Genomic DNA, 25,601 nt, shown 5'->3' with positions numbered 1-25,601 from the left:
TATTAATCATAGTTTCAAAGTGCCTTTGCTCACTTTCTTGTCACCTTTAAACTTTAGGATTATCTTTGTGGGGGGCGGCATTAGCTGTCAGCCAGTTCCCGTAGTGTAGTGGTTATCACGTTCGCCTAACACGCGAAAGGTCCTCGGTCCGAAACCGGGCGGGAACAGCACTTTTTCAAGTTACTGTTCATTAATTTCAAAAGGCTCAAATGTGGATAAACGTACTACTAAAAGTACTACACTTCAGTGACACTTCAGAGACAATTTTGCACAAATGTTGCATTGAGTTAAGCCAGTACCTGAACCGACATGAGGCTGGCGAGATGTTGACTAAATCTTTGGAGGGGCTTTTCAACATTCAACATATTTTTTGTTAGTAGATAGATAGTAGTACAAAAATCCAGGACTGATAGGGAAAAGGAGTTGTACATAAATGGGATTATTTTACTTCTTGGACTTCCTTCAAATTCAGTGTGATTGATTATTGAAGGGGTAAATTTGATCATCGTCTCTCACACACTGTTCTACTCCTTCCTCACGGGGGGCATCACATTTCACTTCACCATTTGTTGCCTTCTTTAGAATTAAACACTACTTTCGAAAAAGAAACAAAGCAATTTGGACTTTCCCATTACTACATTTGTTGTTGTTGTTTATTTAAACATAGCCAAACCTGCCCTGGAATTCACACCAAGAAGGTGAAAGTTGTCTAAATTTTTGTTTTTGTTTTAGTAGTACAAATATTCCCCACAATTTATGTGGGAAAAGAGTTTTGTTGAAAACCTGTTTTGGTGGCTCCACTGTTGTGATACCAGACTAAGCAGTTAAGACCAAACCCAAATTTCTTCTGCCTGCGAGAGAAAACCCTATCATGCATGTGTTGGAATTTTGCAATCTGTTTCCTTTCTGGTGAATGTAAAGGTAGTGACTCTTTATGGTTTCCCATAATGCTATCATCCAGAAATGTGACTTTTCCATGATGACCATTTATCTGATGATTTGATTAAGTCTCCTCTTTTGGGAAAATCCCTGTATGAATTCATTTCCTGTGGCCATATTTGGTCAAAGACTTTGCAAAAATCTTATCATCCAATGTCTTTCTGTCTCTGTTGTGTCTTTCAGCTGGATCCTCAGACAGTGCAGTCCAAGAACTGGCACATGGACGTCATAGAGATGAACGGGGTAAGACACAAGCAATTTCACCTCTGAAAGGACTTCTAGCTTAGATTATGACAGCTATACTGTAAAAACAGTGGTTTATTTTATCTGTGTTGTTTGTTCATCATCAGATCAAAGTGGAATTCTCCATGAAGTTTACAAGTCGGGACCTCAGCTTGAAGAGAACGCCATCCAAAAAACAGAGTGGGGTGTTTGGAGTCAAAATCAATGTGGTGACAAAGTAAGTATGTTTACTGTTATTGAGACCAAAATGGGCTTTTACCTTAAAGCTCAACTGCCTAAAAATAAAATAACTTTGCAGCTTTATTAATACACATTCATTGATTTATATTTGAGCTAGCAAACTAAATTCCTCTGACATGGATATGGACGGTCAACAGAAAGGCCCAGAATTGTTTCCATATCCACAGCGGTAGATCTGTATAACTTCACTGACCTCATCAGAAAAGTAACATGGGTGCTGTTTATGTCTACAGGCGCGAGCGCTCCAAGGTGCCTTACATTGTCCGTCAGTGCATTGAGGAAGTGGAGAAGAGGGGGATTGACGAAGTGGGAATCTACAGGATCTCAGGGGTGGCCACTGATATCCAGGCCCTCAAAACAGCATTTGACACCAGTAAGACTCCACTCACTATCATATCATATCATATCATATCATAAAGGCTGTATGTTTGGAAGTTTAGGGTGTATATAGTTTTAGATGCAGCCCAGGGGTTTTTGTACTCTGTAGAGGAGAGATTTGTGGGAACTGGCCGTTAGGGAGGCCGGGACAGATGGGGGGCAGCAGCTGTCAAGGGTTCAAGTTTTATGTTGCATAAGAGTCTCTCAGGGTCGGTCACGGCTGCTTTTACGTCACTAAGATCCAGCCAAGCAGAGCCCAGTATCACCTTTCATTTTTGTGTGTAATATTAAGCACGTCTGCATCTGTCTCCATCTGGATGTGGGGTTATCGAGAGATCGCATCATTCCTGCAGACGGAGAGAGCAGCTGTGTTTGTGAGCTTGTAATAATGTTGTGTGTTCAGTTTCTAATCTGTCTTTGTTTGTGTCTGACCTGTAGATACCAAAGATATCCTGATGATGCTGAGTGACATGGACATTAACGCCATTGCAGGAACACTGAAGCTGTACTTCAGGGAGCTGCCGGAGCCTCTGCTCACTGACCGCCTCTACCCCGCCTTCATGGAGGGCATAGGTGTGACCTTTAGTCCCAGAAGTTTGTGTTTGACTTCAGTGGGCCATTTTAGAGTTTTACAAGGGGGTTAAATTTGCCCAGCTGGAAGAGATAAGGGCTAAAGTTGAAAAGCTGTCATGCCATAATTGGATCTGACATCTTTTTCCTCTCCCTCGCAGCGCTCTCAGACCCGGCAGCCAAGGAGAACTGCATGATGCACCTCCTGCGCTCCCTGCCTGACCCCAACCTTATGACCTTCCTCACTCTGCTGGAGCACCTCAAACGGTACGCACGCACACACACACACACACACACAATAACCCTCGGACATACACAGAGACACCTACTGATCACAGTTAGGCCACCTGTCAGTAAAAAAGTAACCAAATCTATTGGTATAATTTGGAAAGTTAAGTTAATTTGTGGACAAACAATGTCTCCACACCCTTCATTACTCTTTAGTCTCATACTGTAACGAGTACATTTTCTTCATCCCTTCATAAAATGTTCCTCTTCCAGAAATGTTTAACCCGCTCAGATTCTCACACCCCATTGATATATTTTTTCCAAATATGTACTTTTATATACAAGAAATAAAGCATAGAGGGAAATCTTCCAGACCGTTTAATGTCTTATTTTCCAACTAACTCACAGATTCACTCAACCAAAAACGACTTGAATCTATGTTCTATAATCTTTTGTTTTTTATGTCATAATAGACAGCTTCACATTCACACCCAAAAACTTCCCAGTGCAAGCACAGTCTTCCACTTCTGTCCACTTTGCAGTTTCTGTCATGGAACCCCTGGCTGTCTTTTTCCGTGTATTGACCCCCGTCCTCCCTGTCTGACGGGCCTGTTGGTGTTTGTTCCTGCAGGGTGGCTGAGAAAGAGCCCATCAACAAGATGTCCCTCCATAACCTGGGCACCGTGTTTGGCCCCACTCTGCTTAGGCCCTCAGAGTCAGAGATCACTAAGGGACAGCACATCACCTCTGCCTCTGACATCTGGTCACATGACGTCATGGCACAGGTACCTACATACAGTCACATTTGAATTTTGGTGCTGACTTAATACAAATAACTGTGTATATACAGTATGTTTATCTTTCACAGAATGTTTAGACAAAGTTTTATCTTTTATTTTGACATTTTTGAATGTACACATTTAAAAAAGTCATATGTGTGTGTCTGATATGCATAGTACGTTTATACCCAAATGACTGTCTGGTGGCCTCTGTCCCTTTGGCTTTCATTAAACAATCTTATTGATAGAAATTGAGTAGGCATCCCTCTGTGAGCGTACACAGTAGGTGGTAGACTGGTGTGTACATGCACATTTCCTCGGCCGCTGCACGTGTTTTCCGGATGAATTTTACTCCCACGTCGCTAAGTGACCCATGTCACTGTGGTCTACTCTCCCAGCTGTATTTAGGCTGCAGGCCATCCATTCATCTCTACTGAGAGATGAGTTTCCTGTGCACAAATGTCTTTTCTTGGCAGAATAAACAACATCCAGAGTAAATTATCATAAATGGGGCAGCATGCACATGCAGGAAGCCCCGTCTGTCCATTACAGTGAAGCTGAGTGTTTGTATTAGGGCTAATTTCAATTCTAAATGTTTATTGCATAAGTATACAAAACGTTAAACACCAAAGAAAGATGCTTCTGCCATATCCTGAATATAATCTCATATGGGGACATGAGTGATGGATTCTCCCTCATTTAAATAGAAGAACCCATCCAGCAGTATTAAAGAGAGGGAAACAGTCATTCCTGGACATGTTTTAGAGAATATGTGCACTGGCTCACAAAGTACACTTTCTCTGAGAAGTAAAATACATATTGTAAATTGAATTACTCGCTAGAAACAGTTCTTCCTGGTAAGATGCTAGCAGTATTAAACAAACAGTCAATCAAATTAAAATTTCTAGACATATGCCCGTCTGGTGAAACTGATTGAAGGGGAGATTAAGGGAAATTTGCGGAGCAGTGGGGGGGGGCATTAGACTGATTCACCTGTTTTAATAAAGCAGATTTCCAGACTTACAAAAATATTTTGAAATGTTCAAAGGTGATTGAGAGTTTACTGCCAGAACTTGTCCTACATGTTAAATCAGTCAATCAAAAAAAGAGTTTTTGTTTCAACTTTATTTTACCGGATTGAGGTCAGGAATTTTTATGGCAGCTAAGCAGTTAAGCATGAACTGCAGACAAATATCAAGTAGCAATGAACAGAGGCAAAATACAGTCACAAAGAGAAAATAGAGCAAAGTAAAATGTCTTTCGTAAGTGCTGAATTAGGCAGTAGTCCAACATCAAAGCAGCACACCTATGTAAATATTAACTAGAAATGAAATAGTTCTTAGCAATCTCCCACACGTTCTTCTTGGAGTCATCAGTCAAACCGAATACACGCACATGATACACACATTTTTAGATGCAGTGTGACAAACACTTCCTGAGGATATTAATATCTCTGATGTCCATCGCGAATTAACATCCATAAATCTGCTTAGAAAGTGTAAGACTTTACAAATGGATTGATTTTGAATGAATTTAAAGGAATTTCTAATCAAACAAGCTTGTTTTCTCTCATCTTAGGTCCAGGTGCTGCTCTATTACCTGCAGCATCCCCCCATCTCCTTTGCCGAACTGAAGCGCAACACGCTCTACTTTTCCACTGATGTTTAATCCCCACCCACCTCCCTCAGGGCGCCATCAGGAGAGGAGAGTGTGAGAGACTCCATACAAATCTTGGTCCCCATCACTCCTGCCTCACCTCTCCTCCCAGCAGGCAGCTCATCTCGACTGTACAGCCCCCCCACATCCTTCCTGCCTAGACCCCCAAACCAACCACCTGAAAAGAGATGGAGCAGAGCACGGAGGGAGGTGGCAAAGGAGATTTCCAGGTCGTCTAGTAGTCACGTCATGTCCTGTTTGTAATGTGAGGAGAGCAGAGCCTGCCCCCGCCTCCCACCGACAAGATGACAAGGCATTCTGGGACCACAGTGGGAAAGGTTGGGGGGGTCCAGAGGCCACAGCCTGGCGCGGTGGCACAGGATCACACCCGTGATTGTCGTGGTGTCATTTAGTGAGCCTTTTCCAGACACCGGTTTGATGATTTCAGAAACCAGTCGACTCAACCTCCAGCTTTGTTTTCCCGATCAGAGGCATTCCAGAAAAATGGCATTTACATGTGTAATAATTATGTTCAAAAGCTGTTTTGTTTCCTTTTTTCGGTCTTTCTGGCTTTGTGCATGTGCGTGGTGGAGGAGGCAGGGGTGTGTGAGAGACAATGTGGATGTACATGAGTGAGTGAGTGAGTGAGTGAGTGTGTGTGTGTGTGTGTGTGTGTGTGTAAGGGACAATGAGAACTTGTGAGGTTTAGAAGTGGCTGGGAAGCCATCCTAATAAATGGCTGGTGATGTGTCTCTCTGTCCTGACAAACAAGAGAGAACTGCCCTCCCCACTGAGTCTTGGCCAAATTAGCCCTATTTATTTTGAATATATATAATATGTGTGCCTGTACAGTTCTGTGCAATTAGAGAAATGCTCTAAGGAGTCTGTTTTTTGAAGTTTATTCAGGTAGTGATGTTATTTTTAGTCTGATTTTTTTTTTCATTCACCATGTCCATGCTTGGTAAGCTGTACTGAAAAGATCACCAGAAAGTCTGCCAATTAATTTCAGATCACTTTGTAGAGGAGAAAGGGCACTCTGTGATATGAGGGTTGTTCGGGGAAAAAACACAATGAATGGAACGTTTAGCTTTTTTTCTTGTTGTTTCATTGCAAGCCTGTTCCAAGTGTCTTACTGCACCAGTATAATCTATAGGATGATTTGTGTAGTTGCCCTCATTGCATGTTCAGCTTGTCAATCAAACCAGGCCGGGTAACACAAAGGTAGGTTGTCTCTGCAAGGCCCCCACTAAGACTGGCAAACGCCCATCTCTGCTCTGTACAAAGCCAACCTTTCTGCTATCAAGCCTGCGACATATCTTAAAATACTGTAAGCACTGCTAGATGAGTACTATTTGATATTTTTAATATAAGATTAAAATAAAATAAAAAATGTTGTATTTTACTTCTTTGAGGAGAATTTCAATATACTGTAATATTGAGGCTAAATGTTAATGTGAACTTTTCCCCCCTTTTTTTAGTAAAATAAAAGTTACCGAAACACTCACTTTGTGTCTGTGTGTTGAGATTTAAGATCTGTGATATCAATAATACTGTCTTTCTGCAAACAGTGGGTCAATAACATAACTACTAATGATAAAAATGCTACATCATAACATTTGCATATCAACATGTGAGGGGAATAGCCAGCTCACCCCAAATGTGCCTTTATTGTATACCATTTTCAGCCTTGGGGAACACCACTTGCAGGATATGTCAGAATTGTGGCTTCTAGTTCTGTTGTTTTCATGTCAAACACCTAAATCAGTCACTACATCTAAAACTTTGGCAGTTCGTTTTTCCCATCCTGAAAGATTAAACCACATTTGGCTATTTAAAGTTTCAGACCTTTGCGCATTGCGCCCCCTGGTGGTCAGTTTTTCAAATTGTTGAACGTGACCTCCAAGTTGCAGTTAAACTGTCATGGCTGTAAATCTGTTGTACACCAGTACAGTTAACCCCCTGATATGTTGAAATATTTAGAGTAGAAGGGCAAACCTGCTGGAATCTGTATATGCAGATTTGTAGCTTATACCACCCATAAAAACACCTTTTAGTCCTGCAAACATTACCTCAGTGCTCCAATGAGGTCCTAACTTTAGCTCTAATTTAGTCCTGTGACCTCTTTTATGGAACTCCATAATAAGGTTGTAACAGAGAAACACAAGAACCTGCAGCCAAGAATATTCTTCATCTCTTAGATGTGTGTGATATGTGCTTGGATGGATAATAAGATGAACACAGATGCTGTATTTCAAAAGGACTTTTGCCCACTGACTCTTTAGGCCCCCCCAGGCCTGTGCCCTGTAGGCCCAACTGGTAATCAACCCATAGAAATCAGTGTGTTCAAAGCATCTCAGAGTAAAATGTCGGTCTTAAGTATAAGAATAACATAATTTTGATGTTATTACAAGCATAAGTGCCATATAAATGCTCTAAGGTGTTAAGACTTAGTCTCAGCTTTCAGATTATTTTAGGAGGGCTTCTCACCCAGTTAGGAGTGACCAGTAGAGGCTACACACTTTCCATATTTTGGAAATGTGTGATGGTAAAAGCAACAAGGTCTGTCACAATACCCTCATCACCTGTACAACATGAAAACATTCACAACATGATGGATTCTGCATGAATACAGATTCACATTAACCACATCTATATCTTTTATTTAAAGTGTGCTATTTATTTTATTAGTGAGCTGTGTGCTGGGGAGTTTGAAAGACAATGAAATGACCAATCCAACTGATTCCACATAAATAAATTTGCCATTAAACTTTTTATGGAAATGCTTCATTTTTAGGTTGACCAATAGGCTCTCAGTTTTGGAAATACAGAACAAAGTAAATGTGTTTAATGAACATACAAACATTTTATAGGACCTCCGGTCAGTTAAAATGGTTTCTATAGCCTTCTTGAACAAATTTTAATGAATAATATTCAAAGTATATTATAGGATATATAGCATAAATTGATACTGTCAGCATGACTGTTGGGGAAATGTGTGAACATTTCTCTTGCATGCTACAATATATTGAAGCATACTGTGTGTATATTCTTATGATACAATGCATGTTGGGTGCTCTCAGTCATGACAAGGTGTCTATGAAACTGTGAAGACTGATGTGATGCAGCCTTGACATGTCTTCTTTTTAATCTGTAATTTGTAATTCACACAGACTAAACCAGCTCTTAAGTCTGTGGGAAGTTTGAGTTAGTCCACCTAAGTCACTGAGTTTGAAAATGTTTTATTTCGATGGTTTTGGAGTTAATAAGGATCCAATGAGCTCACCAACAAATAAAGATTACAGTTTGATAAAATGTGTTGGGTTCAGTTATAGATTTAACTTCTACTTGTGCCCTGACTCAAAATGGCCTACAGTGATGCTGTGTGTGTTTTATCATTATGTAGCAGGTGCTGAAGGAGACTGTTATTTCTGATTGATCTGATCTGATCATGTCTGTAGACTGCAATGGAAGATCACAGCTACACATCAACATGTAGACACAGACTTTGGGACAGTTAATATCATCTCTCTGTCTCTCCTTGCACTCTCTCTCTCTCTCTCTCAACTGTGTTTTCAATTTCAAATTCACATTTGTTGTGTTGGCAAGCAGGTTGTATAACGTTTCCAATGTACTTGTAACTCAAAATGTCAGAAAAAAGACACTACACTACATGCACTACATAGCAGCTGTACTATAATGAAAGGAAAACCAAAGTATAAATAAAATGAATCTATATTTGACAAATATAAGAAAACAGGAATGTCATGGAAACAGAACGTTGACCCAACCGAGGTCATTTAAGGGCTGCAGAACATTCTGATCTCTCACTTTGCACTTGGACTTGGACACGAGTTGACCTCTTGCAAACCCAAACTGTGGAAAGATAACTCTTGGCGAACTGAAACCTGGAAAGAATCTACTGATCTTGTTGAAAAACAAAACTACTGGATCACTCAACTATTGTGGAAAACCGAAGAGCCTGAAAATGGCCCTCAGGAGACCACTAATCAACGAGGAACGCCTGCTGATGGGAGTCGCTCATGAGTTGGGCAAAAACCGTGCAGGTAAGACAACTTTTTAATTCATTTTATCATTTTACTTATGACTGATAGCGCGTTTAAAGCCATTAAAAGCTTTCTCAGTACAGAAATCAGTCAAGCGTTTTGAATTTAAAGGCGGACAGTTATTATAGCATGTTATTAGGCCTGTTGGAAAAACAGATTTGGTGAAAACAAGACTTTTACAAGACGATTTCTCCTGTAAAATAATTTGAAGGACAGAATGTCTTAAATATCCCGGGACAGGAATGTATTAACAATTAGTGTAGTGATTTGAAAACACTGTTATTTTGGTTTGAGGGCATCAAATGTTCCCATTTTTGCATCAAAATTACTGGAAAAAAAGATGGCGACTGGGCCAAATTTCATATAATGCTAAAAATATATTTTTCTTGCACCATGGAGACGATGGAACTATCAGCAGCGAACGTCAGGACGTCAGGACGTTCAGGTGTAACCAGGGCACGTTCCTCTGTGTGGGACCCTGAGTTCGTTTGTTTTGATTGTTGAAGCTTGACTTATTGTGTTGTACTGAGCTGATGCCGAATCATCTGGTCCTTTTAGTTTCACAGTTTATCACATTAAAGGAACTTGTTTTCAGATATTCCTTAAAATAAGACCAACCACCAACAGAGCCGTGCGTAAAAGCGCGCCGCGTGTAGCGAGCTCCTCGTCTCCTTTCCCAGGAGTTATACAGCGTTGCACCTTATGATTAAATGTTTTTTTTTAAATTAATTTACTATTATTATTTTTTTGTTGTGTTCTCTGTTCAGCAACTCTGAAGAACTATGGATGCGCACAACCTTGCCTTTTTTATTACATCATTTTTAACCATGGCTTTGGTAGCGTTTTCAACATTTGCTCTCATTTTCAATATCATTCTATACTCCCATAGTTTCTCTTAGATTCACCTCAGGCTTAACCATTATTACAATCTCTGGACCAGACTAAAACGCAGGGTTTTCTCCAAAGTTCTGCACCAGTAGTCCCTCATTAACGTGCTCACAAGTCTGAATGGTGTAACATTTAATTTCAATTATGTTACAATAATTAGTAATCAACTCTTAAATATAAACTTATCATTGGTGCAAATATTGAAATATTATCACGCTATTGATATTGGATTTGCTATCTGATCAGATGTCAACCCGATAGAATTCATGTCAGAGTTGCCTTTGAATATGAAAGCAGGGGTTATAAAGGTTCTCAGTGCTGCAAGAAGTTTGTGTCCATCAGTTATTTGTGTTATTTTCCATCATGTTTAGTTTCCAAACACAAAATTGATGAATTTGAATGTATAACTCTGCAGCCAAATATTTCATGTCATGAGAAAAACTTTTTTCCACTCAGGTGCTGTAAACTACATCATCGAACGTCCCGCAGAAGACGGCCTCCCTGAAGTCATCAGGATTGTCGACGTTGTGGATGAGTTTGAGGAAGATGGTCATCAACTAATGGAGATTGACCAGGGGCAGGATGAAGACACCGATGACGAGGAGGAGGATGAAGACACCGATGACGATGAGGACTGGTCTGACGGGGTCAGCGAAGATTCTGGGTATGACTCCATGTACGAGGATGAAGACTTTGAAGACGATGATGATGACAACGGCAGACCTCGCTCCCCTCTCATCCAGCAGTTCCCACCTGAAAACGTTTTGCGGGGATGGCGACCAGTGTGTCCTCCTGTTCCTGCTGCTGTTCCTGTCGCCGGTCCTGTTGCTGAACCTCTTGATGTCTTCGCTCGTATTCCTGACGCTGTTCCTCAGCGGCTGATGGGACCACCTGAAGAAGGTCTACCCTCAGTGTCTCAACGGTCGGACGAGTCTGCTGCCTCAACCTCAGGCCTCGGCTCCTCCACCAAGAGGAGTAGGGAAGGGAGCGACACAGAGCAGGTAAGTGCTAAGAGGCAGAGGTGGAATTTTGAGGAAAGCCACGAGGAGTCAGCACCCTCAACTTCAGGCTTCAGCTTCTTCACAAACGGGATCAGGGAAGAGAGCTACAGGGAGTCAGCGCCCTCAACTTCAGGCCTCAGCTCATCCACAAACAGAAGATACTGCCTGGGTCCTTTTGAGTACCAAATGTGGGCTGATGACAGCGACTCCGATTAGGACTGACAGCCCTCTTTACTGCAGGAATGGAAAACCTTTGGATTTGGCAGGGCTGGTGAAGCCCCAGGTAACCTTCCCACGCGTCTGGCGGGGTTGGCGAAGACTTAGGTAGCATCTCGCACCAGAGATCGATTTTCCTTTTGAATAATAGTTCCCATTTTAACAGTAAGGATGTATGGATGTATGCATTTATGTAGTGCTTTGATCCAAAGCACTTTCTGATGTGTCTCTCTTTCACCCATTCACACACACACACACACACACACACACACACACACACACACACACACACACACACACACACACTGATGGCAGCAAGCTACTTGTTCTTTGATTGTTTTAACTAAGCTGTAGATGCGTATAGCAGAGGTAAGTTAACAATTCATAACAGCATTAACAAAAGTGTCCTGCAAATTTTGTATTTCACTTATGTAATAGTTCAGAGATTATTAATCTTACTTTGTTATACTGTTATGTATTTTTCTTTATAAGGTGTAGATGGCTATGCCAGACAAAGGTAAATTAATACTTAATGACAACATTAACAAAAGTCTCCCGCAAATGCTGATGTCCCTCACTGGTAATTCAAAGATTGTTTATTTTACTCACTCTGTTGCACTATCTTGTTTTTTTTAGTTAGGCATAGCTGGCTGTAACAGACAGAGGTGAGCTTATAATTACCAACATTAACAAAAGTCTCCAGCGAATCTTATCACTTTTTTTTAATTCAGTGATTATTTATCTTACTCTCTCTGTTGTATTTTACATTTTTTAACTAAGGTATTAATGCTTGGAACATGGAAGACTGAGACTCATCCAGGGTTTCCTTGACGACAGAGAAGATGTGTTTCCTCCGGACCAGTTGAGCAGGATGGATGGACAGGACCAGCTGGAGAGCAGTGGTCCCCTTTCTCGGCTAAGTAAGTAATACCGTCACTAAGACTACAGAAGTAGCAGTAGTGACATAAAGTGGTGATACGATAAAGTTAGCTTTACATATGTGGATTTATTAAAGGAACCTTCATGAATATTGCTCCATTGTTTATAATATCATTCCATAATTCAACAATATAACTACCAACAATGCAAAGGTTGTATAGTTGTGTCCAAACATATTCATTACTTGTTTTTCTATTTCATAGGGCAGGACTCCTCTGTGTTTTTAGCATTCCTGGGGCAGCTGAGAGTGGATGTCAGCCATCCAATCATCCCAGGAAGACCCCGCACCACAGCAGACCACTGAACCACTCTCAGCAACCTACTTGTCTCCATCCAGGCACCAAGCACTGTCTGAGGACCCAGTGAGGACAAGTATGATCCCCCTTGCCTCTCCACCCCGACCCCCGACACCACCCTCTTCACCCACCAGCCAACAGGATGGGGAGCGCCCTGGGCCAACCAGCACAGAGGACGTTGTTACCATCTGCTTCTTCTGTGCTGGTGGGTTTTGGAAGCTCCTCACACACACACCCCCAACACACACACACACACACAGGAAGTTGTCATCACCTCTTTGCATCTGTGCTCAGAAATCAAAATAGAAAGAGACAGACAGTTCAGGCTGAATGAGAAAAAAATATTTCTAAAAGCTTAAAAGTATTTAGCTTGTCACATTCAATACAGTATGTTAGTGTATAATGTGAGTACAGTATGTATACTTGCATGCATTTGTTACTTCTAGGCTGGATTATTGCAATTCCTTATTATCCAGCTGCCTGAATAAGACCCTTAAGACTCTCCAGTTGATCCAGAATGCTGCGGCACGTGTACTGACAAGCACTAGGAAAAAAGATCATATTTCTCCAATATTAGCTTCTCTGCACTGGCTCTCTGTAAAATCCAGAATAGAATTTAAAATCCTTCTCCTCACCTACAAAGCTCTTAATGGTCTGGCACCATCGTATCGTAAAGATCTCATAATACCATATTATCCGACTAGAACACTGCGCTCCCAGGATGCAGGGTTACTTGTGGTTCCTAGAGTCTCCAAAAGTAGACTGGGAGCCAGAGCCTTCAGTTTTCAAGCTCCTCTCCTGTGGAATCAGGTCCCAGTTTGGGTTTGGGAGGCAGACACCATCTCCACATTTAAGAGTAGGTTTAAGACTTTCCTCTTTGATAAAGCTTATAGTTGTAGAGCTGGCTTGGGTGAGTCCTGAACCATCCCTTAGTTATGCTGCTATAGGCCTAGACTGCCAGGAGACTTCCCATGATGCACCTGTTTCCTCTCTCGTTCTCTCCCTCTTCACCTGTATGCATTTTTATCCCATTAATGCATGTTACTAACTCGACATCTTCTCTCTCCCGTAGTTCTGTGCTTTCTCGTTTCTCTCCTCTCTCCTTCTGTCACTTTCAGCAGGTATTTCTGCCTCCGGAGCTGCAGAGTCTGGATCTGTGGTTGTGGGCCACCTGCTGCCCCTGTGTCCCTGCTCGACAACTGCTACCAGAGTTGCTGTTATTGGCTCTGTTACTAATACTGACATTATTTTTCCTATATCTGTCATTCCTATTATTATTAATTTATTAATATTAAAACTACAATTACATTTCTACTATTCTATTCTGGTATTTGCATTGTGCCTCCCTATCAGTATGTATGTAATACACATATTACATGTTGATACAAACAAACCCTTAAAACTGATCAAAGTACTCACTTTCACATCTGAAATGACACTGTTTTCTGTGTGATCCTCTTCCCTCAGTGATGTTAACTTAAAGCTTCTTAAATGCTGAATCAATTGCCAGTGTCATAGTATTTGTAGATCAGGCCAGGGCAGTAATCCATGTACTGTCTCTACTGATGGTTTGTAACTCATTCACAGGACACTAGACATATTCTCTTCCTGGTATGCTCTTTTTCAGAGCACAATTTCCACTTTTTCACTTGTTAGCCAATTGGCAAACATTTGATGACATGTTTGAAAATGACTATACATGAATACTATGTATTTATATGTTCAAACAAAATACTTGTATATATTTGGTTTTGGCCAGTTTCTAAATATTTTTGACAAACTGCTGACGTTAAACGTTAGCACACCCATCAGATTTTTTTTATTTAGGCTTGAAAACCCACAACTTCTGATTTTTCTTACTTTAATTTAGATACAGAGTTACCAAAGAATATAGGAGGACTCTAGTGGCAGTAACAAGATCAAAAGTCCAACTGCTCTGCGACATACTAAATACCCTTTGAGCTCACATTCTGAAGTAATAGATGTCTCATCTCTGTGAATGTCTAAGAAATATTTTCTTCTTTGTTGATACAGATGACTTTACAAGCAGAACCTACCACATTAAAATAAAACTAAAACTTAATTTTAATTTTTTTAATTTTAAAACAGGTCAATAAAATGTTGATCTGTATAATGTGGCTATTTCACATTAAGAATCTGTATGGTTAAAAAATCTACTACAGGTTGTGTTGTCGTAACTAAACCACACATTCAAAATTAATTTGGTTTTTTTGCACTTTGGATTGAAAATGTCCTCAAAGTGTGTGCACGTTCAATTTTAAATGTTACAAACAGAGTATGGAGGCATGGAGGCTCTCTGAGGTTAAAAAACCCCCAGTATTTCTGTTATCAATAAACAGATTTGTTTTGTGTTTCCTCAGTCTATACAAACTATAACACTGGTTTTGGAAAATAATTAATAGTCTGAGGTATTTATTTGTCTACGTTATCAAATGAAAGTCTTACACGTTACCTGTAGTAACTACTTGCATGCACTACTTTTAAATTTAAAAAACCCATGGTCCAATGACTTGGAACAAAATGTGATTTTATTTGGGTTGTACTCATAATTTATGAAAACATCTGCCCCGCATTTATATATAGCTCTGTGGGTCCTCCTGAGGTTAGGCCTGGGACAGCAGTCCTGGCTGGCTCTTATAATGGACACACGAAAGAATCCTTTCTCTGTAAACTCTCTGTGTAAATTCACCACGCGATAAAAAGAATTATGACTAGAATAAAGGCAACATATTTACATAGATTATATAAATTCAAACTAGAATCAAGACCGTTATTAAAAGGCGATTTACAATGTTGCGGTCATGGATACTTCCATGAAAAAAAGTCCTGAATGCACAAGTTAACAAAAAAAAACCCATCTTTAATATAAATTATCCTGATGTGGATTAGTTACTGACACATCATGTTCTACAACAAGAACAGTGTTTATCTGAGTCTGATTTGAGTTGGTCGTGACTCAGAGTGAAGGTGATTTCGCTCTGCTCCGTTTCTGCAGATTCTCCACATGAGGTTGGTTTGCTTTGCTCAAACTGTCCAAATGATAAAAGAAACGAGACACTGGAAAATACATACAGGTCTTTTTCAGCCCACTGTGCCATCACTTAACACCACTGTACACAAACAGGAACCAGCCACTTCCACCAAACACATCAGTTCTGCTTTTGCAGCAATCCTCCATGCGCAGGTAAATATTCACAGGGTTGGATTTCTCACAGGGCTCGTCCAGATGTGCATCGATTAACTTCTTGTCCATACAGCCACCCTTTAGTGGTTCACCGCAAATAATATTCAATGGCCGCAGAGAATGCAGCAAAGCCTCCACATCCCAGCACCCCAGCCTTCAGACCAGCTACGAAAGAGAAAAAGAATAAATGTGAGGACAAGAGAAATATACCTCCTTTAATTTAAAACGTAAATACATCATGGTTACTTACCACGAAATCCAATGGCTCCTCCAGTTACACAACCGCTGTACACTGCATTCTTCCAGTCAGATTTGCCTCTATGCTGCAAATGAAAAACAGGTACAGTGTTATGCACTGGAGGAGGAGGAACAAAAAAAAGCCAGGAAACAATGAGGGTCTCCAATTAGAATTACAAGTTAGCATGTTGCTATATCTGAACTGTAATCATTTGGATGAGTGAGGTTTTTTTATTGTATTTTGCAAGCTACAGTTTAGCTTCATGCACATCATCACTTTGAAAATCAAAAATAGCAAGCACCAGAGGGCGCTATCAGACCATTTTGAGGAGGTTAAAAAAAAAAAAAGCAGAACACAACTACCATGAGGTTCCCTAAACATCTCCAACATTCAACACAGGATATTAAATGGTGTTACAACAATAATAGGGATTAGCATTTCCTTCAACAGTCATTGCTAATTTCTGCCAGAGATCTGTAGAAGCAAGGCTATGAAGCCAAAGAATACATGAAGCCTTGTTAGATTATCCCTGTGCACTTTTACAACATAAAAGCAAATATAATACTGCTGTCTATCAATCTGGACACTAAAATTATATGAACAATTCACGAAAGATGAGTGAGTAATCACAATTACAAGCAATTACTGCAGCAAAGGTGAATCACATTCACACAATTATGCTGTTTTGTTGGCCAGATTGTAGTGAAAGTCATTAGTTTCAGCCATGTTCGCCATGCTGTGTGCTTATATCCAACATCAGTATGTTCACGCCACCACCAGCAGCCCCTCATAATGAAGAGACAATGAAGAGAAGTGGTGTGACCTACTGATTCTATGATGCACTCTGTGCAGGAGAACATGGCGCCCACGATGGCAAAGTTCTTGGCGTACGACATCCCCCTCTGGCCCATGTCTCTGAGGACTTCTCGTGCTGTTGGAGTCCTCAGAGGGTCTTTGGGGTCGAAGCCAACATTGGTATCGATGCCAGCTGTGAATACACCAAAAGCTCCTCCGAGGACAAACCCTGTGGAGAACAAACACCAACATGAGTGTCTACATAATGAATCACAACAATATTTACAGACTTGAGGAATGAAAAATGCCTACTGTTGTGCTGTTCTCCTCGGATCGAAGAAATATTACTGCCCTTAAAGTTATCGATCATGTATGTGTAATGTACAGGAAACATTTATGGTAGGGCTGACGCTTACAATCATTTTTTATTAGCGATTAATCGTTTGATCTATAAAATGTTAAAATACTGAAAGATGGCCATTTCTAAAGCCCAAGGTGTCATCTTCAAATTGGTTTGTCAGACGAACAGTACAGAACTTCAAGAAAATCTTATTTACTATCACATAAAACAAAGACAAGCAGCAAATGCTCATAAAGGAGAAGCTGGGACTAGAGAATGTTTGGCATTTTTGCTTGAAAAATTGTTTTATGTCTAATAATAACTAAATAATTTCAGCTCCCATACGCAATCCCAATCCCAGTGTCCTCTTCAAACACCCTTCCACATATAACAGTAGAGCTTGGAGCTCAGACACTCAGACACCAGATAACTGTATTAAAAGAATTGCAACTGTCTGTCACCTGAAGATGGACGGGCAGACACACACACACACACACACACACACACACACACACACACACACACACACACACACACACACACACACACACACACAGACACAGAGCTACTGAGCAGTTGTGATATGTATTTACAATGTTAGTGTCATTGCTTACCTCCCACACAGGCCAGAACCGACTTGAAGGCACAGCTCTCCATTCCCCTCTCGATCATCTTCTGCTCGTCGCTTTTAGGAGGCACCGGCAGTACCCCCATAACGGCGGGGTTTAGGTCCTTTACGGGCCTCTTGTCCCCGATGAGATGGTCCAGAATCATACTGTACTGAAACGTTTGGCTGTCCATACCTGGACCAGCCGAAGCTGGACCTTGTGAGTCGGAAGCAGCAGCGCTTGCAGCACCCGTGGAGGCAGCCATTTTTCTCAATGACAGTGCTTTAGGTAAATGTGGTCGGAAAGACGAGCGGATGCAGATTCGTCACAATTTGTAACGACGTTTATGTCTGATTATAAAGCGTATCTATGTATATAAGTACATACATAAACAGCAAAAGGTGAAAACATATGTATTTTAAAGCTTTTTTTCTTAAAAAAGCGTTATTCTCTCATCACAAGATTTATTTAAAAACGTGTCAGCACATTCGTCAAAAAGTCAATCAATGTGCCAATGTGATTATAAACAGCAGCCCTGTGGTAAATCCTACCTCCATAGAGGTTATACAATGTTTTTGTTGAAACTTTATGGTAATTTTGGAGGCTATAGCTCGTGTGTTGTTGAATCGTATTGCGTTATACATTTGTTTCTGACATTTTTTCCACATTAAATCAACAGGGGTAGACTAAGTATATGAATGTTATGGTTTTAATATAATATTTTAAATCTTATATTAGAAACACTTCTCATCCCTACATTTATTCCTACATTTGTGTAGCTTAACTGTATACATTGTTGTTGCAACTGGGTCAGAGAGGGATCTCTCAGGAACTTAACACCATGTCAACAAACACTTAATATAGTAAACTTCATAAAGGTAGGATTGTTTTGCTGAACTGTTGTATTTTATTTTTCGGGTATTTCAGTGTAGTGTACAGTTTTGTTAACATAGGCTATTTGTTACAGATGATATGACAGGCTATCCTATTTCCTTTTAAATGTCCAGCATTCAGGCACATTCAACCAGACTGTCATTAAGCAATTCAGCAATAAAGAAAAGGACAATAAGTAGCCCCGATACATACATTAGAAAAACATCTCATTTACATCTTTAAATTGTCTAGTCATAGAGTGGACACTTGGAAAATACAGGTATGTGCACTGTATTTTATCTTTCTTTTTATTTTCGTTCCTCCCAACCTTTTCTCAATAGAAAGACAACATTTCCCAGAAATCTCCCCGAGCACTGCGCCAAACTCGCTTCACGCGCTCCACCTACCGGCTCCAGCGCAGGCCGGTGGTGACACTTTAATGACTCGCGTGCGTGAGGCGGCAGCGGCAGCAGCAGCATCCTGATCAAACAACAGCAGCACCGCCGCAATACTGAACAGGTGAGATGAAGCTAGTGGCTAACACTCGTGCATTTTTGACAGTCTACAGCATTTCTTCTTCTTTTCACCAAATTGTTGGGTTAACGTGTAAACTTTACCGTTGACGCTTTTCTGTTGTCGGTGGACATTAACGAAGCTGTCAGAGAGAGTCGCTCGGTTTGGCCAGTTGACGGCAACGTCAAACTGACTTTGATGACAGCCCCTTGTTACCATCATTAGCAGTCACATTAGACGTCTCTGTTCCTTTAATTTAATGACTAAGTCACTGTAAAGCAGACGTGTCTCTCCTGAGACGATAACGTCTGTCGTAAAATTAGCCAAAGGACAGGTTGAATGTGTCACTGTATGGCTGTAACGTTGGGCAACAGAAAGTCGAATAACACGGGCGTATACAGGGTGTTACTTTACATTTGACATCGCTTCAGATATTCATCCTGAATTTTTCAGTTTACTTGCTAACGTTGGACCATGTAGTGTCGTGAGTTCAACAGGATTCTTGCTCGATCAATACTCCCCATCTGCTTTATAAACATCCCTTTTATTGGTTAAATTCTTGTTCCACTATGGTTATAAGTCTTAATACAGTGTTATCGTTGCCAGGGGATCTCTGGTAGTGAAATGTTTTTTACCTGACAACTCTGTAAATGTTATTAGGATTGTTCATATTTTATTTAAGTTAGAACTGAAAATGTGGTCTATTTCCTGTAAATCTTCCCAACATGAAGGTCTCTGCTGCTTCAAAGCCTTCTCCACATTGCCATGAATAAATAGCTGGAGGAGAAATGCTGTGGCTTTTATTTATTTACTATTTTGTTAAAAGTAGTCAAATAGAAACATATTAAGTATAAAAATATTGAATTCAGCTTATAGAATACCCACCATGTGTACGTTTTGAATTGTAAAATGTAAAGTCCCCTCAGGTTGCTAAAACAAAACAAATTCTCCCCAGAAACACAGAGGACATGATATCAATGTCCTCAGTGGTAGTTCTTTGAACAAACCAAACATTTTGTTTTATCATTAGACTATTTTCCAAGGCACCTGCTTCTTCATAGAATTTTCATACTTTCTTTCCTGACATAAACCGGGGTATGTACTGGCAGATCAAGTAACAAATTAATTTACCAAATTAGGTTTTCCTGTGGTTTTTATGTAAATTTCACATTTTGCTGCCAATGGCAAGTTGCCTTTGGAACTACTTCAGTGCATTGCAAGCGGTTTATCTTCACATGATCAGCCAGCCATTTGTTGCTCATTAGATCAGTGCCATGTGAAGCAGTCAAACAAGGGCTTGTTGTGTTTAGTGTAGTTATTTGTGAAAGTTTGTTGTTTATGCCTTTAATAGGTCCTTAAATGCTTCATTATAGCAAACTATCCTGACTAAGCTCCTGTGTGTAATTCTACTCTTGCCACGTAACATTTACTTGTAAACTACCTGACCAAAGTGTTCCAGAAACATCAAATCACTGTCTAAAATAGTATTGCTTGAATAATAAACCTTTTCTATTTTGCTCATGACTTTCAGTGCAGCATAGTTGCCAAGTCAATAATGACTAAAGGGAAAGTAAAGTTGTAAAATATCCTAATTGCAGAGCTTACGTTGAAGTCTTGTGTTTATAGAAGAGGCCAGCCTTGCAGTGGAACGGGCATGGGTCCTTTGGGAGAAACCAAATGGGCAACAAATGACAGCTTTCATTTTCTTCTGTTCCTTTTGATTATGCCAGGAGAAAGGAGACTTCAAATATGAGGAGTGCACCAGTCATTTATGAGGCAGTCAATGTGAATGTTGTTTGTAGGTAATTACAACCTTTGTTTTTCTCATGGTTAACCATCCAAGAAGGGGAAATAGCTGGAAATCTGTCTTCGGCTTCTGGGCTGTGTTTAGGACAGGCTGTGCTAGACACAAAAAAGCACCAAGGGAGGCTGGTCTTGTGTAAATGTCATGATGAGCAGTCAGACTACATCACTAAGTAAAGTCGATACATTTTAAACATTGACTTTTACTGATAAATGTTGTGCAAAGAGGCTCCTGTCTTTTCTGTTACTATGATGTCTATTGTGTGTTTGTAGCCAGGAAAATTACATGAACACGTCTGACACCAACCAGTAGGATTGCTAATTTTGCAATCTGTCTGTTTGAGTTTGTTATTGATTTCATGACTTTGTGTTTTTCTTGCCTGGACTCATACTTAGCATGTCCTTGTAGAGCCAGAAGCAGTGACTGTCCCTCGTTTTTCTATAGCCGCTCTCATCCTCTGTTCAACTCATTAGTTCCTGTCATTGGCTTGCTATTTATATTTATATTTATAGCCAGGGGAAATGTGGGGAGCACCCATGTGCAGTTGTACAGCGGTGGTACGGCTTGTTTTGTTGGATAGAAAATACTACCTGGTGATCACCTTGACCAGTCTGCTCAATGGGAAGAAATAAATGTATGTAAATGCGTGACGTTCTAAAGTGAATTAAAGGCATCCTCTCATTGCTGTCCCACACACTCCTACCAGTGTCATGGATTCACTTTTGTTAACTACACGCTAAGGGACTGTGAGTAGAAAATTAGCATCAGCACTGAAGTCTTTCATCCACATGCTGTAACTGACATTTGTATGAAATGAGTCAGGGTGGGGGTGGGGTAACAACATTTGAAGTGACCTTGTCCAGCTGTGGTAAGAAGCGTGTGAAAGGCAGATACTGCAGTGATGTAGCCCTCTACATTGTGCGTCAGATGCTTGGATGCTTACTTTACTGCCAAGTTGTTCTCTATGGATGGAGATACCACCATAATGATGACGCATGGACTCAATATAACTTTCACACTTTTCAGACCTGCAGTATGCCAATATAACTGACAAGAAACTTGCTAGTCTTAAATATGGAAAAGATTAAATTCCCAAAATAACTCTTGGGCATTTAAACTGAAATCATCACATAGTTCTGTATTTCCTTACTTTTGAAGAGTATGTACACTCTTGTTTTCTGCAAGGTAATGCCAGTTTATTTAAACATGCAGTGTGAGACAGGGTGGGGGTTGTTGGTGAGGATTTTGAGTAGTAAGGGACTGAGAGAGAGATTGAAAATTACAATCACCAAGTTGAGTTAGCATGAAACTTTATCCACATGGAGTCATAGGTGGGGTACCCATCTTTACCAGAACACACAGCTCCCAACTCCCCACAATAAAGAGCTATAAGAGAAGTTCACTGAGCCGTACCAGCTTGAACCTCTTGGCGGTCCTCCTGAACTTGATGCTGCAGCAAGGCCTGTAGGTGCTGAGTTCATCAAGTCCATTAGTTGCTGTGTAGTGTCAGCCTGTAAAGACCTGTCAATCAATGTGGAGGGACAATTCTGTGTTTTGAATTTTGTTAGAGAGGCAACCAAAGTTATACACATGTCCAAAATATTCTGCAGGTCTCTTTACAATGCAGATTGCCTCATTTATAAACTGGTTTTAGGATGAGACTAAATAATGACAAGCATTAGTCTTTATTTGTAAAAATGTTGTTTGAAGTGGAAATGACTTATCTGTAAACAAACTCAAGATTAAAGTAGAGAATTTCCTGCTGGTTATGTCAGAGTAGAGCAGTTTTGGAGCCTGTGCAGTGCACAGACTGTGTGCTGGTTCATAAAGGGATCAACTTAGCAACAATTTCCCTGGCATACATTATCAGGTAAAGCCATTAGGAAGTAACGGTCGAATGCAATGTGTTGCTTATGCATGTTGTCTTCTTGAAATGAGCTATAGTATTTTTTTTTTTAAAGAATCAAATGTAAATAAGGACCAAGATCTTTTGTATTGATTCAAAGTGAGTAGTGAATAGACGACATGCAGAACTGCCATAGCCTGGTTGGTTGTAGATGCGGTACCAAAAAGAGGGGCTGCCTAGGTATAGTTCATCAATCCTGAGCAACACGACTGTCCAGCCGGACTCAGCAAAGCAGAGTGACCTGATATCACAATAGCCAAGACACTTGATGCACTTGTAGCCTGACTTATAGTTTTGTGCTCTGAGGTCAGTTTGCCAGAGCACTCTTGTTTGTCTCTATGTAACCGTTTATTGAGCTTTTATTGCTGTGAATGTTGACCCTCTTGTTTTGTAACATGATTAGCTCTCAGCCCTCTTTCCTACTCTGTTACACACACTTTCAGGGAAAAGCACTCACTGTGATCTGAGAAGAAAGAGTTGTTATCTGTCCTCAAGAGGCAAGGTCTGGTCTGCATACAGTTAGAGTGGCACGTCCTTTACTGCAGTGGAGGAGGCTTTAATTGAGGAGATAAGAGGAGATGGACCGATTGGAGCAGGAATGAGTACTGGCGTGGCATTCAGTCAGTTGAATAGATAGAAGCACCCCTGTTTCTGACAGAATGTGAGGCTGCTCAGTACACTGTCAGCCGGTTGCAGCTATTTTGCGTAATACTTCAACTCAATACTTTTGCCTTGCAAAGGCACAGATGGCTCCAAGCCGGCACATTATTTCCAGGCTACCTTCCCTCAGTTTTTTTTTTATTAAAAGCGTCATCTACCAAAAGACCAGTGGAGAAAATAAACCGCACTGGCACAGCAATGTTTTCTGTCTGAGAGGTGTATACATTAGCTGTGAAGGAAGGTAACTCCAAGCATCTTTTTCCTCTGGCTCTGTTTTTAGTTCAGGAACATCCAGGAAACAGACCGCATACTTGACAAGCATCACACTCTAACTCACTGGCTCCAAGGAATGCTAGTGTTTCTGTAAATGGGTCATCTGGGCCACTTCTGAGGTAAAGCTGAGATATGGTCTTTTCACATGAATATCAGGCTTCTTTTGCCTCCACTGTAGCCTGACAGCAAGAACAGTGTCTTGCAGAAGTGTGACGTGCAAGTCAAGAATAAGACAGATGATTTGATATTACTGAGTTATCCCATCCAGTCAAACAGGGCAAGCAAGTTTACAAGTGTGTCACGTTAACTCATGGGGAGTGTTCTTAAAATGTTTGCTTGGTAGTTGAAAGAGGTCTGACCCATTGTAATCTCTTTTTGGTCTCCCTTCATACAGGTTACATTGAACACGCCCACAGTGCACATCTTGCCACAAGTCTGTGTACTGTTGCAAACTCAAAAGACACAGAGCAGGGATCGCTCCTTTTGGGTGGGACAGTATATCTACTCAGTGGCACTGATACTATAATGTTCCATTGTGGAAAATCACTGAGCTCTGTTTAGTGGTTGTCGTTTTATTCCCTCGCTGTTCTCATGGATGCTATACTAGTGTTTCTATAGAATCCACCCACGCGCTGTACATGTAGCCAGCCAGGCAGACAGGAAAGCAGCTGAAGTTTGTACAACGTGGCTCTGACTGACTGTTTATCAGACAAGAACTTTGACACCATCAGAGCAGGAAGTTTGGCCCTCGAGGGAGCACGGCTCTGAGAAAGATGAAATAGAGGAGGAAGCAGATGAAATATGCATGAAGACTGTATCTATCTCAGCTCCTACTACTGTATGCCTGGTGAAGCCAGGACAGAGCAGTAATAATGTACATAATGGGATGGCTGTGACTGCTGCGAGGTGGCACAGTTCAGTACATCAGTAACTCCTTGTTTGGCTGGGGCCAAACATATCAGGATGTGGATGCTTATATCCAATTTTTTTGGAGGAATTCATTTTGTTTGTGTCCATTAAGTTAAGAAATTCCACATGTAGGCGATATCATCAACAGCAAAATTACCGCAACTATTTTGATCATGCCAAACATTTGCTGGTTCCAGCTTCTTAGATGTGAAGAGTTTGTGCTTTCCTTTGTCATACATTATAGTAAATTAAATATCTTTTGGACTGTGGGTCAGCTTGGGATGTGGGAAATTATTATAAAGGGCATTTTTCACTATTTTCTGACATTTTATAGATTGATCAATTAATCAATAAGATAATCTGCAGATTGAAAATAATCATATCATATATATATAATGTGTGTGCGTAAGTCGTTCTCAAGCTCGGGTCCTCTACCTGAGAGGCCTCGGAGGTTGAGGGTTCTGTGCAGTATCTTAGCTGTTTCTAGGACTGTACTCTCCCAATCTGGGGGTCACAGCCCCCCGTGCTCCGATTACCACTGGCACCACTGTTGCTTTTACTCTCCACATCTTTTCTAGCTCCTCTTTCAGCTGGTATTTTTCGAGCGTCTTGTGTTCCTTCTTCTTGATGTTGCTGTCACTTGGTATTGCTACATCTATCACCACCGCCTTCTTTTGCTGTTTGTCGATCAACACGATGTCTGGTTGGTTAGCCATCACCAGTTTGTCAGTCTGGATCCGGAGGTCCCACATGATCTTAGCTCGTTTATTCTCATTCTGGATTTGGGGTGAAACCCTCCATGCATTGTGAGGAGCTTCCTTTTCTTGATATCAGTGGCCTCTATCTCCACCTTTGGCCAGTTTATTATACCAGTGGGGTATCTGATGACTGGCAGGGCTATGGGTTAATGACTCGGATCTTGTTTTTCCCATTCAGTTGACTTTTCAGGACGTGCCTTACTCTGTGTAGGTATTTGGCTGTGGCTGACTTCCTTGCTGCCTCCTCATGGTTTCCGTTTGCCTGCGGGATCCCATGGTATT

General features: G+C 40.8%; 4 protein-coding genes and 1 non-coding gene across 14 annotated transcripts in view; 4 read left to right on the top strand and 1 right to left on the bottom strand.

Moving 5' to 3' along the window:
• Window positions 1-6,235, top strand: part of abr (ABR activator of RhoGEF and GTPase) — a 132,199-nt gene extending 125,964 nt beyond the window's left edge. For all 6 annotated transcript variants that reach the window (XM_044221972.1, XM_044221973.1, XM_044221974.1 and 3 more), the window contains 7 exons: window positions 1,123-1,182; window positions 1,290-1,399; window positions 1,656-1,795; window positions 2,239-2,373; window positions 2,532-2,637; window positions 3,230-3,383; window positions 4,956-6,235. In XM_044221972.1, the coding sequence (XP_044077907.1) occupies window positions 1,123-1,182; window positions 1,290-1,399; window positions 1,656-1,795; window positions 2,239-2,373; window positions 2,532-2,637; window positions 3,230-3,383; window positions 4,956-5,045 (795 nt within the window). In that variant the 3' untranslated portion in view covers window positions 5,046-6,235. The remainder of the gene's footprint in view (window positions 1-1,122; window positions 1,183-1,289; window positions 1,400-1,655; window positions 1,796-2,238; window positions 2,374-2,531; window positions 2,638-3,229; window positions 3,384-4,955) is intronic.
• trnav-aac lies at window positions 95-167 on the top strand. The gene has a single exon. It is a non-coding gene; the product is annotated as a tRNA-Val (tRNA).
• A 2,613-nt stretch (window positions 6,236-8,848) lies between the features above and the next one.
• Window positions 8,849-12,672, top strand: LOC122888348. Of its 5 annotated transcripts, XM_044222698.1 has the most exons (6): window positions 8,849-9,097; window positions 10,442-11,571; window positions 11,695-11,719; window positions 11,839-11,867; window positions 11,983-12,122; window positions 12,345-12,672. In XM_044222698.1, exons 1-2 carry the CDS (start codon window positions 9,019-9,021, stop codon window positions 11,200-11,202), a joined length of 840 nt encoding a protein of 279 aa, XP_044078633.1. In that variant the 5' UTR covers window positions 8,849-9,018; the 3' UTR covers window positions 11,203-11,571; window positions 11,695-11,719; window positions 11,839-11,867; window positions 11,983-12,122; window positions 12,345-12,672. The 5 variants fall into 5 exon arrangements, with proteins under 5 accessions (XP_044078633.1, XP_044078634.1, XP_044078631.1 ...); XM_044222699.1 differs by lacking the exon at window positions 11,695-11,719 and having other exon boundaries at window positions 10,442-11,269; XM_044222696.1 differs by having other exon boundaries at window positions 11,695-11,867.
• A 2,292-nt stretch (window positions 12,673-14,964) lies between these two features.
• timm22 (translocase of inner mitochondrial membrane 22 homolog (yeast)) lies at window positions 14,965-17,926 on the bottom strand. Its single transcript, XM_044222125.1, has 4 exons — window positions 17,630-17,926; window positions 16,708-16,904; window positions 15,893-15,965; window positions 14,965-15,807 (listed from the first exon to the last, which is right to left on the bottom strand). The coding sequence occupies exons 1-4, from the start codon at window positions 17,886-17,888 to the stop codon at window positions 15,731-15,733; spliced, it is 606 nt and encodes a 201-aa protein (XP_044078060.1). The 5' UTR covers window positions 17,889-17,926; the 3' UTR covers window positions 14,965-15,730.
• Window positions 17,927-18,860: 934 nt separating this feature from the next.
• The window catches only part of specc1 (sperm antigen with calponin homology and coiled-coil domains 1), a 70,656-nt gene continuing 63,915 nt past the window's right edge, over window positions 18,861-25,601 (top strand). Inside the window, exon 1 of the mRNA XM_044222114.1 lies at window positions 18,861-19,015. The gene's annotated coding sequence lies outside the window, so the exon portion shown is untranslated. The remainder of the gene's footprint in view (window positions 19,016-25,601) is intronic.

This window comes from Siniperca chuatsi, linkage group LG14 (genome assembly GCF_020085105.1).
Source record: "Siniperca chuatsi isolate FFG_IHB_CAS linkage group LG14, ASM2008510v1, whole genome shotgun sequence".
Classification (NCBI taxonomy): domain Eukaryota; kingdom Metazoa; phylum Chordata; class Actinopteri; order Centrarchiformes; family Sinipercidae; genus Siniperca; species Siniperca chuatsi.
This window is presented reverse-complemented; position numbering and strand designations above follow the sequence as displayed.

Coding starts and splice junctions, on each gene's coding strand:
- LOC122888348 (XM_044222699.1), top strand. CDS start 9,019: ATGGCCCTCAGGAGACCACTAATCAACGAGGAACGCCTGCTGATGGGA. Junction 9,098..10,441: donor GTTGGGCAAAAACCGTGCAG/GTAAGACAACTT, acceptor TTTTCCACTCAG/GTGCTGTAAACTACATCATC.
- timm22 (XM_044222125.1), bottom strand. CDS start 17,888: ATGGCTGCCTCCACGGGTGCTGCAAGCGCTGCTGCTTCCGACTCACAA. Junction 16,905..17,629: donor GGTTCTGGCCTGTGTGGGAG/GTAAGCAATGAC, acceptor TGTTCTCCACAG/GGTTTGTCCTCGGAGGAGCT. Junction 15,808..15,892: donor AGGAGCCATTGGATTTCGTG/GTAAGTAACCAT, acceptor TCTCTTTCGTAG/CTGGTCTGAAGGCTGGGGTG.